A 12931-nucleotide genomic window follows, 5' to 3' on the forward strand; every position below is an offset into this window, starting at 1 on the left:
CCATGGCTTATCTGGACACCCCGGTCCCCTGAGCCCCGGCCCAGCAGCCTCCAGTCTATCCTCTGCAAAGCTGCGCGTCCGTGTTTAAACACATAAAACACGTCACCTCATCTCCTGCTCACGGCCCTGCCGCACCGACCCCGGGCCCCAGCACACAGAGAAGAAAATTCCCAGCATCACACACAGACCAGCTGTTTCTGGCTGCCCTCGCCCGCCTCCCCACTGGCTTCCTGTTTCCCAAACTGCCACCTTGCTTCTTGCCTCGAAGCTCTGTGCATGCTGTTTGTGCTGCTCAGAACCCCCCAGGACACCCCCAAAAGACCACCTCCCCCAGAACCCTCCCCCAGCCTGGGTGACGGCAATGCCCCTCTTGCCCCGACAGTCCGGCTGAAACCTCAGTGAGAGGCGGCCAGGGCTCTGCTGAGAACCCCTAGGTCCGCCCTCCACTCGGAGGCCAGGCCGAGCCCCCGCAAGGCCCATAACGCCCTTTGTGACCCTGCACGTTCCAGGCTCCACCCCTCCCCCAGAGCCCAGCGGCCAGGCTTCACCTTTGGGAGGAGGGCCCACTCCCACACCTACCCCTTCAAGCCCGCAGCCCTCAAGCCCGCTCACTTAGCATCTCCCTTCCCCGAACCATCGGCAGCGCCTGGCCCCCCGACCTGCACGTGCCATAGGCCTTACTTTCTAACGTGGTTTTTGTCTGTGTCCCTGCCTCCTCTGGACCGTCAGCTCCTGGGGCCGGAGTGCTGCTGTGTGTTTGGCCTCCGCTCTGGCCCCAGGACCTGTTCGGCGGTCACACCCTGTCCCTGGGCCTTCTCTTGCTTGTCCAAAAATGAGGGCCAGGACTGAGGTCCCATCAGTGTGATGCTTGTGGATTCTGCCCCTGCGGTCCTCAGGTCCCAACGCCCAGACTGAGGATTGCCCACCCCCCAACATTCTCATGGGGTTGGCAGACAGCGAATGAGGTCTCTCTCTCTTTCAGCCATGGACTAAGAAATGTGAGAATGACTTTTTCTTGCCTGGAAACTCCAGAGGACTAAAGGGGGTGAGGAAAGCCACTTCCGGCCAGGCCTCAAACCCGCTTTCCTCCTGCCAGCAGGGAAGGAAAAGTGGAACAGAGGTGCTGTCTCCCGACCTTCACACTGGTGGGCACTGGGGGTGAGGGACCCAGGAAGCAATCTCGGATCCCAGCCCCAGACCAGGCCCGGAATGGGTGGGCAGCAGGCGAAGACAAGGGGATGGGACTCCATGGGGACAGACACACAGAAGGTGATGTAAAACAGCAAAACCACAGGTAGGGTGGGCGTGCAGTGGTCCCCACGGGACCAACCATCTGCACTGCCTTGGTTTCTAACGTGGAGCTTTCCTCACCCCGACCTCCAAGCCCACCCTAATTCCCCTCACGTGCTGGGATTTGAGGAAGGGCCTTATTCCCTTTGGAAGGGTAGGGTCCTTTCCAGGGATCACTGAGTCCTCAGGGAAGGGTCTCCAGCTGGCCTGGGGCTTTGTCTTACTTCAGCACACCTGTGACCACCTGGAGGGGGATGTGGGAAAACCTCAAAAGGGAGGACAGGACGTGAAGGGTTAGGAAGGTGGGACCCAGAGCAGCAGCGGGCCGGTCCACAGTGTCTAGACCAGGGGAGGGGGGCCCACACACCACCTCGTGTTCTTCTGGGGCAGTGAATCTCATCCTGTAGGGCTCCAGGCCCTCTTCTTGTAACAGAAAATCAATACCATCCCTTTCCTGTGAAGATATCAGATCCATCAATAATATAACCTCCTACATGCATAGTCCAGATAATGCCCTCAGTGTAGCATAAAGGAAAATGAGCGGTCTGTCATACAATGTGTGTTTCAATGACACCTCCTTTGGAAGGGCTGGCAGTGCTGGCTGAGAACCACTGCCATAGCGGAGAGGGATGTCACACTGGTTTGTCAGTTGTCTGCTTCCCTGGGGAACAGGCACTGGGCCATATTCACCACCTCCTCTCCGCTGCCTAGCACTGTGTTCAGCACATAGTAGGTGCTCAGTTAACGTCCGGTGAAGGGGTGGATGAATGACTGAATGATGAATTCAGTCTCAGGTGAGATGTGCTGATGGTGTCATGAGTGGGATGAGGTTGTGCCTGGCCCCACGGAGGACCCCAGGCAGGCGGCGGCAGGGTGCGTGTGCACTTGCTCTCAACGGCGTCTTTGCCTGTCCCAGCTCCCTGCACGCGTCTCTGGGGCAGGGACTGCTCTTGTCTTCTCGGTCTCCCCCCTCGGCGCCCTGCACAGCGTCTGGCACAGAGTGGGTGCTCAATAAATACCCGTTGAATTTAATGCATCTCAATTCAACAAACATTTATTGAGCGCCCACTGTGTTGAGTGTCACAATCCTACCCTCCTTGGGTGCGCTACAGATGGATGTCCCAGGGAGGCGTGCCTTGTCACATGCAAACACTTTGTTCAATAACGGTTGTTTGCAAATGAAACTGGTGTCGATGGACTCACAATTGGGGGCTACTGGATGAAACTGGAAGGAACCCGAGAAAAGAAGGCGGATACCCCTCTCTTCTCAGTTTAAGAGTGTGCGCATCCCGCCCAAATGTCTCAAGAGGCCGGCAGATAGCAAGGCACGCCTGACCTAGGCACCACCAGCAGCCTGGGTCCTCGCTGCTATTTCCATGCACATTGGGAAACAAGGCGATGTCACCAGCACAGAAATAAAGGCACAGCTGCAATTGTTAGACACAGTAGATTTCCCATTCGGAGGAATTGACGTCAGAGCATGTGTAGAAAGCGAAGGGATGACAGAACCATTGTCATGGTCATCGTGAGCCTGCATCCCTGAAGGAGGAGGACACACACACACACACACACACACACACACACACACACGCAGGTTGTTTGTACTTTGGAGGGTTCGCCCCAGTTAGAGCACGAATTCTAGCATAGGCTCTCCAATTCCTGCCGGCCGGGCGCACCTGGATGGGAGGCGGTCCATTCCCATCCGCGGCTACACCTGCAGCTTGTGATGGGAACACAGCAGCAAGGAACGGGGTTGACAAACAGACCTTGAAGGTGTGTGACTGGCCAAAACACTTGCACAGCCTGCGGGTCTCACAGGGTCTACCGCCTGGGACGACCCCAGGGCGCCTCGTCCGGCACGTGCAGATGAGGAAGCAGTGCACAGAGGTGAGGAAACACGAACGGGTCAGCGCGGCACAGGGAGGTCCCCACGGGGCGGCCCGTCTCCTGCCCAGGCTTCTCCCCAGATGGTGTCCCCACCTCCCTAAGCCCCAAGCCACAGGCAGGCCAGAAGTGGGACTCCCTGGGGACAGCAGCTGCCCCCGTGAGGAGAGACAGGGCGGGGAGCTGCAGATGCAGGCCCACCCACCTCCCAGCAAGGGAAGGACTGAAGCTAGAAAAGACCACCCTGAGGACCCCAGATAGTCCTTTCCTGGGTGCTCTCGAGTCCCGCGACTAATGCTTTGGTGCCCTCAAGGCATGGGGGGCTACTGGGGGCTACTGGGGGCTGCTGGGGGGCTGGCACAGCAGAAGCACTCCACCTTCCAAACTCAATTGCATTAGGAAAAACAAAGTGCAAAACAGAAAAGGCCATGGTCAAGGCCGGTGGCCGGGGGCCACATGCAAGTCCTGCATCACCAGGCAGAACAGGGCTGGAGGCTGGTGCTGCCTGGTCCAGAGCCTGCCCACTGGTCCTCCTGTAACCAGCCCTGCACCCCTCACCCCTCACTCTGCCGCTGGTGGGATGGGCAGCCTGCCTCGGCCCTTCCAGATCCTCCCCAGGAGGAGCACGCCTCCGATGGACGAGACCCTCTGGGGGACTCTCCGGTGTGACCTTCCCACGGGGATGTCAGCCCTGGGCTCCGACTCTGGATCCCATTTAGAGAGCAGAGGCCCAGGTGGACGGGGCCCGGGGCGCACAGACGTCTGCTTACAGAGATCACACACAAAACAACACACGCTTTCTCTGTTTAGACGTCTTCTTTAACAAGTGATCATCTCCACGCTTCTCACCCTCTTCCCACGTCGGAACACACGCACTTTCATTTGTGAGACGGTTTACAGTCACGAGAATGGTGATGATGGTGGTGCGCATCTACTACGGGCCCGGCCAAGTGCTGGCGGCACACGCGGCACCTCCTCCGGGTCTCTCACGACCCCGCCAGGCACACAGGGGAAACTGAGGCCCAGCGAGTGGTGAGCCGAGATTTGAACTCAGGTCTGTCTCATGGCAAAGCCAGTGTCTTTCCTCGGCTTTCTCACATCCACAACCATCCCCTCCTGGCCTCTGCTTCCAAGCTAAGCCTCAAGCTTGTCCACAGAAACCCAGCCACAGCTGCTGAGACCCAAAGACTCTGCCCACCCTCTACTGCGGGCATCAGACGGCAGCTCGCCGTTGTTTTTGCCTATAATTTACAGCCTCTGGACGTGAAGAACGTTATGGGGAGTTTCGCCCGACATCTGAAGGTCACGCCTACTGCAGCTTCACGACCCCCCGGATCAGGCAGACGTGGTCTTTGTCTCCTGCACTCCCTGAGGATCTGGAGTCCCAGCTCCCGGCCCCTCGCCCAAGATGAGCACAGGAGACACGATAATGCCGTTCTCGGCTCCGAGTCTGGACTCGCCCCCCTGGACCATGCTCCTGTCCGCTCCAGAGGGAGACGGGCCCTCAACTTCCAGCCTGGCAGCCTGCAGCCCTTTTCCCAAAGGAGCCCAGGAGGCTGAGTTGGCTTTCTGCCCTCTTGCCAGCTCTGGAGAGCTCCGGGAGACGCCGGCATGGCCCTTGGGCAGCAGGCTGGCTGAATCAGGGTGTCACCAAGGGAAGCCAGCACACGGCTACTGGTCTGCTTCCTACCGGGCTGGCCATTCTGTCTGTGGGTTTGCTCTCACAGTTTTTCATGAGCAAGGCTTAGATCTGGGGGGGATTGGCTCGAGGTTGTGGGTCCCTTTTCTGCAAGGACTTTCAGGCCACACTGTCAGCTCCTTGCTCAAAAGAACCACTCACGTGAGTAAATGTTGTCCCCTGGCATCGTTTGGAGAGGGCCTCTATCGGTCCCGCTACTGTGGGACAAAGACTGGCTGTCTAGGTCTGGAGAGTTGGTCCTAGTGTCTGTGTCCCCCTTGAGGATCAGCCAGTTGGTCTTCTGCTGAGAAAAAAAAAGAAGTGAATTTTGAGGTCACCTGCAGTGGCATTGCCCCACTTTACAAAGGAGGAAACTGAGGCTCAGGGAGGTCGGGGCTCACATGGCTTCACAAGGGGAGAGCCGGGTAAGCCAGCCTTGGGCTCTTTCCACACACACCTACCTTCCTTAAAGACAAGCAAAGGGGGTCTCACCTTTTGAGCCAGGGTGGGCGGGCAAACTCAGCCCATGGGCCAAACCCTAAAATATGCATTTTGATTTATTTTCCTTTCTTTTCAGACCATCTCCTTGGTTATAGAACCATGACCAAGTTACACAGCATAGAATGAGGACTTTGGTAGTAGATGTGCTAGTCCTAACTGTAAGGGGGCTGGTGGCACCACCTCTTAAATTTGGTCCCCGTTCCATGTGGCCCTGCCTAATCCCTAAGGAGCACAACCTAAGAGCAGGAGCCTGAGGCTTCAAGCTGGAGAAGTCCCCACAAAACCAGGTCTGCCCCTGCATTACCTTCCTGTTATCCGGGTCGAAACTTCCGTCCTCCCCATCTGATTGCCTCGCGGCTGGAAGGGAAAAATCAATCTGTCAAGGCAGCGCACCATAGATGCTGGGTTTCCATGTGTCAGTTCCCACTTCACAGTCATGCTCAAAAATGGAAAATAATCGAAGAAAAGTCGCCAGCACTCGTACTTTTAAGGGCTGAGGAACCAGACCAGCTGGCGAAGGTCCCCACAGGAATGTGGCCTGGGGAGTGCCTGGGGCCTTGCACAGGATGTGCTAAATCAAGAGCAGATGTGTGAAGTGATGCCTCATTTACATTCCAGCCAACCACCCTGCGGCCACTTGGCATTTCGAAGAACATACTTTCTATCTTCCAAGTTCAAAGGAACAGAAGGGCCCAGTGGTCCAGCCCCTCCTGGGTCAGACTCAGCTGGGTGCTTCACGGACATGACTGCTCATCCCCCCATGACCCATTTCACAGATCAGAGGACTGAGGCTCAGAGACATGACGTGCCTTTCTCAAGATCATGGATCAGCGGGTGGCAGAGGCTGGCATTTGAACCCAGGCAGTCTGACTTTAAGTCCTTCCTCTGTCTGCCCCACCTCACTGCTCACTAAACACAAAAAGGTGAGTGAGCTATGCCACTGGGAGAATTCCACGAACAGCAGTAAAGAGGGTACAACATACAACCAGAGGTGCGCTCTACGGAACAGAGCAAGCAAACGTCTGTTATTCAGCAGACTATCTAGAGCTGAGTCAAGAGGTGTCTGTATTCTCCATCTGCCTGTTTTGGGATGGGGGGTTGTCACCCAGCCGGGCTGACATCTCCAACCAAGCATGATGAGATAAATCACACGAGGGCAGGTTGACAGTTCTCAGCGTCCCGTTTGGTAAAGACCCATTCTGTGCCTCCCAAGCTAAATCACTGACCCCATGCAAGGAACGATGAAAGGAAAGCCCCCAGTGTCCTTCGCCACCTGCCACAGAGACCGAGGCCATAGTAAGGACATGCCAAGGGTGGGCTCCTTACCTGCAGCCTGCGGAGGGCTCGGACCTTCTAGCCTTTTGGAGCACCCTCCCTTGTGCACCACCAAGGACAAGACTGACATCAGGCCCGAGAGCTTGGAAATTGGGGATTGGGCTACAGGACCTTGACAAGATAAGGCCACAGTTGAAGACCGTTCTGGATACACTGACATTTCGTTACTCCCGACGGCTACCTGTTTCTCCGTCTCCCGGGAGAGACAGTGGTTTTCAAAGTGAAGATAAAAACCCTCCTGTGTCTACTTGCAGAGGCAAATTGATGACAAGCCTGCGTGCGGGGCACCGTGCAGGAGAGGCGGGGAGCAGGGGGCTCAGAGGGGCGCACGCCCGTCAGGGTAGGCTCTCCTGTTGCCTGGACAACGGCGGTCGCCAGACAGCAGAGCCCTGAGCGTCTGACCATACACCAGCCGGGACTCTTGGCAGCTGCATGGTCGCCCCAGGGGCATCGGGCCAGCGGCTACTTGGAGCTCTAAGAGCACTGCCCTCGTCCAGCCCAGAGAAGGCCTCCAGGGCCAGGTCTGCTGGTAAAAGTAAGTGAGCTGGATCCTTGAACAGCCCACAGAGGCCCCCGAATGGACTGCCACACTTGGGGTAATTTGCAAATGCAAAAACAATTAAGTGGCTCCAACCAAAGGGCTTTTGGGGATGTGAGATCCCAGGAGTTCAGATCACAGCGGCCCTCCTGGGTCCGAGGACTTTCCATAGCCTCGGGGAGCACATTGGGCCAGACTAACTCTGGCTGTAGAGCTACCTCAGGGCTTAAAGAAGGGCCCCACCTCCAAAAAGGGGGATATCCCACCAAGATTTAGCCAGTTTTCTCTGCAAACGCCACCAGTTCCACGAGGTGTGCACAAGCTAACCAGACTCAAACCAAGGGCTTTCCAGAGCCCCAGTCTACCAGCCCACAAAACACCCAACGGATTCTCTCGAGAAATGGAGCATGGCTAGGAAAATAGAGGAACCCGGAGCTTTGTGTTATTTTCGGGCTGCTTCCTTAACAGCTCTGAGCCTCAGTTTCCTGATCCGTAAAATGGGCAAATGACGCCCACCCCCTCCAATTTACGAGGATCGCATGAGATAACACGCAGGTGCTGTCACATGATGGGGAGCTCAGCTTACGGGTTTGGAATATTAGGAATAAAACGAGAGGTTAACCGGGCAGCTAATTTGTAACATGCTGTTTCAGAGTCTCAGGAAAAGACAGATCAGTTCAGGACAAGCAGAGAAATCGAGTTGCGTGTGTCTTTCCTATCACACAAGGCAGCATCCTTCTGAGCCCTGGAAAGTATTTGCCAGTGAGTACCCTCTTGGGAAAGGCTGACGTCCCACTCCCTGCGTCCCTTGGGACCTCTATAGGGAGCATCCCAACTAGAGTGGGAGGTCTCTAATTTTCTTTCTGGATACAGGGCCATTCCCTTTCCTCCCATCCCCAAACCAGAATGAGACTCGACCCCACTACAAAGGAACCCTAGAGACACATGAGATGTGATTAATTCCCGTCTTAAACCAGGCGCCAAAGAAAGAGCTAAGAGTACAGGCTACATGGGTCGCCTCTACCGTCTGGCGTGGGTGGGCAGCTCTGGGAGGTGGCAGCGAGCCCCCCACTGTCTGCAGGTGTGGGAGGCGGTGAGACGCCACCCCTGCTTCTTGGGCCAGCGTCTGCACACACACTGCCATCTGACGGCTCACATGCGCTTACCAAGCAAACAAAACGTCTGTCCCTGCAGCTGGACAGTCAGCTTCCTGGGAAATTTGGGGGAGGCGTTACTTTTTCCTCTTGCATTCATTTTAAACAGTCTAAAAACTGGGCCAGCTTCACTCCATTGAGAGGAAAGTCCCTGCTCTGTGCCAAGCATCACGTGGCCTCACGCAGAGCCCCTCGAAGCCAGAACCCCGTTCTCCAGAGCGAGACACAGAGCTGGCAGGGGAGCGGCTGCGGCTGGAATCCTGTCTGCCTCACAGAGAATCCTGGGTTCAACACTGTGACTGATTCAGGACCGTTCAAAAGACACCAAAAACGTGCCCATAGCAGCTGGACCTTTAGCGGGTGGTGGGAGGTCCCCCGCACCCCACCTCCCAGCCCGTCCAACGCCCTCTGCTGGTCCTGCAGCATCTCTGCCCGACGGGATGCGGTTCTTCCTTCCCTTCCTTCTTCCCCTTCCTTCTTATTTCCCATTCAGTTCTTTAGCCTCCTTTCTTCTCTTATTCTTTTTTGAAGCCATTAAATTGTAAACAAGTAGAATTGGAACTAAGGTAGTCTAAGAAAATACTATTGGCCTCTAATGATGCAAAATGATGTAAAATAAGAGTGGTGGGTTCAGGGGTCAGGCAGACCTGGTGTGACTTGGCCATCGACGGGGTCACTTTGCGGCCCTGGCCTTAGTTTCCTTGTCTCTAATAATACCTGCCTCAGGGCTGTGTTGAGATGAAACCCCAGCACACGCGATGCATTCAGCGGCAGCTATTTGACTGCCAATCCTAACCCTAACCCTCGTCCTCAACGCCAGGGTCCCACCCCCACTGAGTCCCCAGGCCTGACCATCCTCATGCTGGAGGCTCATTTCCCAAAAACAGCAACGGGACTAGAGCACCAGAGAAGAGTGCTGCTAATTAAAAAACAAAACAAAACAAAAAACAACAACTTCTGGTGAGTTGGAAATAAAAAGTTGAAAGGTAAATACATTAATTAAAAAGCATAACATTTTAAAACTCACTGAATATATTATCTTAGGCTAATTAAATGGTCCAGGGGCTCAACATCATCACCCGGAGTTTGTTTCTGGAAAGTCTGGCTATTAAAAGGATGGGTTCTCCATCCTGAGGTGTGTGCCTCTCTCCCTTGACAGATGAGGGGACGGTCAGTTTGCGGAGATGGGGGGCTGGTGGCTGCACGTGGGCTTTAAACACACACATGCACACTCACACTCACTCATGCTCACACGCACGCACGCTCGTACACATGTATGATGTGCACATGCATGCCCCCCACCCCAATGCACTTCTGCCCGGATATGGTCCAGCTCGATGGGGCAAATCTCGTAAAATTAAGACATCTCAAATCTATTGGAAATCAAATGCATCCCATCACATCCATTATGTCCTTAGTATTTTCTTTTTTATATTTTTTGGCCATGCCACGCGGCATGCGGGATCTTAGATCTCCCACCAGGGATGGAACCCAAGCCCCCTCCCGTGGAAGCGTGGAGCCTTAACCACTGGACCGCCAGGGAATTCCCACATCCGTGATGTCCTGACGGCTGTCTAAGGAGAGCTGGTGGAGAGGACTACACAGAACCCGTGAGCGCTCACTTCATTCATGGCCCATTTACAGTCAAGCAGGGACAGACTGTATTCATGTTCATCCCCACGACGTGGCCGAATGCGTGGCAGAGAGCAGGCGCTCTGTAAAGTTTATTTCATAAAATAATCAATGAACCCACATTCTAGAACGTTAAGAGGGTTTGGGTCATTGTTCAGGGTTCAGTCAAAGAGGAATTCACTTGCCTTTGGATAGAAGAGGTGTTTCTATCCAGATTAAAAAAGAAACACAGAGATTACCCCTGGTAAGAGTAAACCAGGACTTCCCTGGAGGTCTAGTGGTTAAGACTCCGCGCTTCCACTGCAGGGAACGGGGGTTCGATCCCTGGTCGGGGAACTAAGATCCCGCGTGCCGCGCGGCATGGCCAAAAAAAAGAAAAGGGTGAATAAACCGAATCTCCACTGCACGATTCGGTTAAGGGCCTTACTGTCAGAAGTTCTCTGTCTTAGATCGGGCTCCGTCAGATGCTAGTGAGCAATTTCCTAATCTGATTTACTGCCTATTCCCCTCCCAGGGGCCGGCCCTCCGACCCTGTGTGCGTACGTGATGCGTCAGCTAGCGGCTGATAAAAGGCCGAGTCAGTCAGTCCTTCCCGCAGACGCAGACAGCACGCACAGCCTCCTGGCTGCAGTGCGGGCGCCACGATGGAAAGACACCGCTCTGTGCCTGCTCCTTCCTTCCTGCGCCTCAGTTTCCCCGCCGGTAACACAGGGAGCTGGTCTGGACCACCTCTGAGGGCCCTGGAGTCTACGCGCCCCTCCCTCTCTCTGATCCCTCGGGAAGATCTGGGCTCCCTGCTTCTCCGACTGAGAGGCAACGGCGAAAGGCATAGCCTTCCGGAAACCCAGGAGTTCCCATTCATCTTTTTCTTTCTTGGGAAGAGGAAGAAATACACAAAGCACAGGGCCTACTGCAGTCAAGGAGAAAATGATAAAACACACAAAGCCTGCACAACTAGAGCACCGATTTGTCAGTAAGCCTCAGAAAACGCACTTTTATAGATTCCACCCAGCAGCGTCCACCCAGTTGTCAACGGGGGATGTGGCTGTTTTTTGGGCGCATCTAGACAAGAACTTAAGTATGGGGATTCCTCTTCCCACCTCTCTGGTGTCTTAAGAACAATCCCCATCACGTGCACCGCACTCGACAGTTTTAGAACATGATTCCATGTTCATTATCCCATCCGGTCCTCACAACCAGCCTGTGAAAAGGGCAGAGTGGAGGGTCGGTCCTGTTTTGCAGATGAGGAAACAGAGGCTCAGGATGGCGAAGCAACAAGCCCCAAATCACCAGAGATTCTGTGACGAAACAGAGGTGAGATCTGGAGCCTTCTGTCCCCTGTGTACCTGTCCCTTGCAGGCTCAGGTGGAGCGCAGGTGGCTGGTCACCTCTGAGAGGGAAACTGGGGGGCCGAGAGACGCCCCTGGAACCAAGCATCTCCAGCCCCTCTTTGCTGATGCAAGAAATCCCTTCAACCAAAGGCTGAGTCATTTATTCTATCATCAGAAATTCTCAAAACACAGGACTTAAATTCTCATGGAGGAATAAATGACTGATTCTGGTTTGTTCTGTTTTACAAAGACCAGGCTGGGTCAGATTGTGGTCCAAGCACCTCCGTCCTTCATCACCTTGGCTAAAGTCAGTCTGGCTGCCTCTCTCAAAGTATCATCCCTGAAGCCACACACCGAGACCAGCTCTTGGTTACAAATCCCCAGCCCCGGCCCCGGCCCACGTGTGTTAGCCCCGGGTTTAGACACACAGAGGTGTCCTTAGTAGGACACACCCTTTGTTGTAATTTCTGCAGGGGCCTCTCGGGAGCCTACAGGCAAATTTGCACCTAATGTTTAGACCGCGGGGCCCCCGAGGTACCCTCCCCCTCATGTCTCAGAACACAACAACAGGAAGCATTCAGAAGCAAAGGCACCGACAGCCATGCAGGGCGAATACAGCAGCAGAGGAATCCGACTGTAGGTACCATGCTGCTTGTAGATGGGGGGTTTCCTATAGATGTTATCTTTGACGCCAGTGTCTGGGAAAGAAGAAAGAAAAAAAAAAAAAAAAAGGAGAGAACAGCAGGGTGAGCAGGCAGATTGTGATGGTTTCCATTCTACCGCTCTTTTGTCAGCAGCAGTCCGTCACCCAGGTTTAGAGTCCCCAGCAAGGATCTGGCACCCGCCCCGGCGACTGGCACCCAGGCCTCACACTGCACGTCAGCCTTGCTCAGCCCCGATGCCACCCGCCGCGTGAAGGGGGCAGAGGGACAGAGGCGGCTGGGGCGGGGGTCCAGCGACGGCTGTGACCCGGTCAGCCCCTCTCTCCAGCCCATTCTCAGGAGGGCAGCCATGCCTCCCTGGTATTTGTGGAGATTTCGGGAGAAACTCAAACACGTGCCACTTTGGGGATGCGGACACCCATTGGCGGACTTTTAAAGCATCTCGGAATTTAGGGGTGAGGGAGATGGGGAGGCTCGGGGACCACACCACCCCCGAGAGGCACGGCGGCCCGCTCCCACCCCCCTGCCCCGACAGCTCGGGGGCGGACAGACGGTCTGCCTGGCGAGCGGCCGTGTGTCCTGGGCGCCTACCTGGGACGTGGAAGTGGCGAGGAGCCTGCTGGTAGGTGGAGGGGGGAGGCTTGCTGTCTGAGAGCACGGAGAGGCTGGAGGTGCTCCGGCCACTTTCACTGCCTCCAGACGGGAAAGCAAAGCCGGCAGACAGAAGGCGGGAAGGGAAAAGCAGAGGAGAGCATTTCAAGCATGAAAGCTCGTGAGCCCCTCTCCCCTGCCTGGCGGGGCCGCCCGAACCCGCTGCCCAGGGAGAGGGACCCTCACCGACACCTCCAGGTGGGCCCCACGGCTTGTTAATCCAACCTCGAGGGACCCCCTTCGCTGGCCCCGTGGTGAGGGAACAGGCACGCCCA

The 12931-nt window shown here is 55.6% G+C and overlaps 1 protein-coding gene across 29 annotated transcripts in view; it reads right to left on the reverse strand.

Annotated features, from left to right (window-relative positions):
• Positions 1-12931, reverse strand: part of ABLIM2 (actin binding LIM protein family member 2) — a 152501-nt gene that overhangs the window by 29201 nt on the left and 110369 nt on the right. For 7 of the 29 annotated variants that reach the window (XR_014244481.1, XR_014244485.1, XR_014244487.1 and 4 more), the window contains 5 exons: positions 12597-12698; positions 11988-12041; positions 6680-6799; positions 5658-5710; positions 5015-5156 (listed from right to left, as the gene is read on the reverse strand). Coding sequence is in view for 2 of the 29 variants with exons in the window: in XM_082391452.1 (XP_082247578.1) it covers positions 5015-5153; positions 5658-5710; positions 11988-12041; positions 12597-12698 (348 nt within the window). In the remaining 27 variants the exon portion in view is untranslated. Of the gene's footprint in view, positions 1-4982; positions 5157-5657; positions 5711-6679; positions 6800-11987; positions 12042-12596; positions 12699-12931 lie in introns of those variants that run through there. The other 22 variants (XR_014244489.1, XR_014244500.1, XR_014244503.1 and 19 more) reach the window with 10 other exon arrangements.

The sequence above is a fragment of the Balaenoptera borealis genome (assembly GCF_965194805.1).
Source record: "Balaenoptera borealis genome assembly, chromosome: 4".
NCBI classification, from domain to species: Eukaryota; Metazoa; Chordata; class Mammalia; order Artiodactyla; family Balaenopteridae; genus Balaenoptera; species Balaenoptera borealis.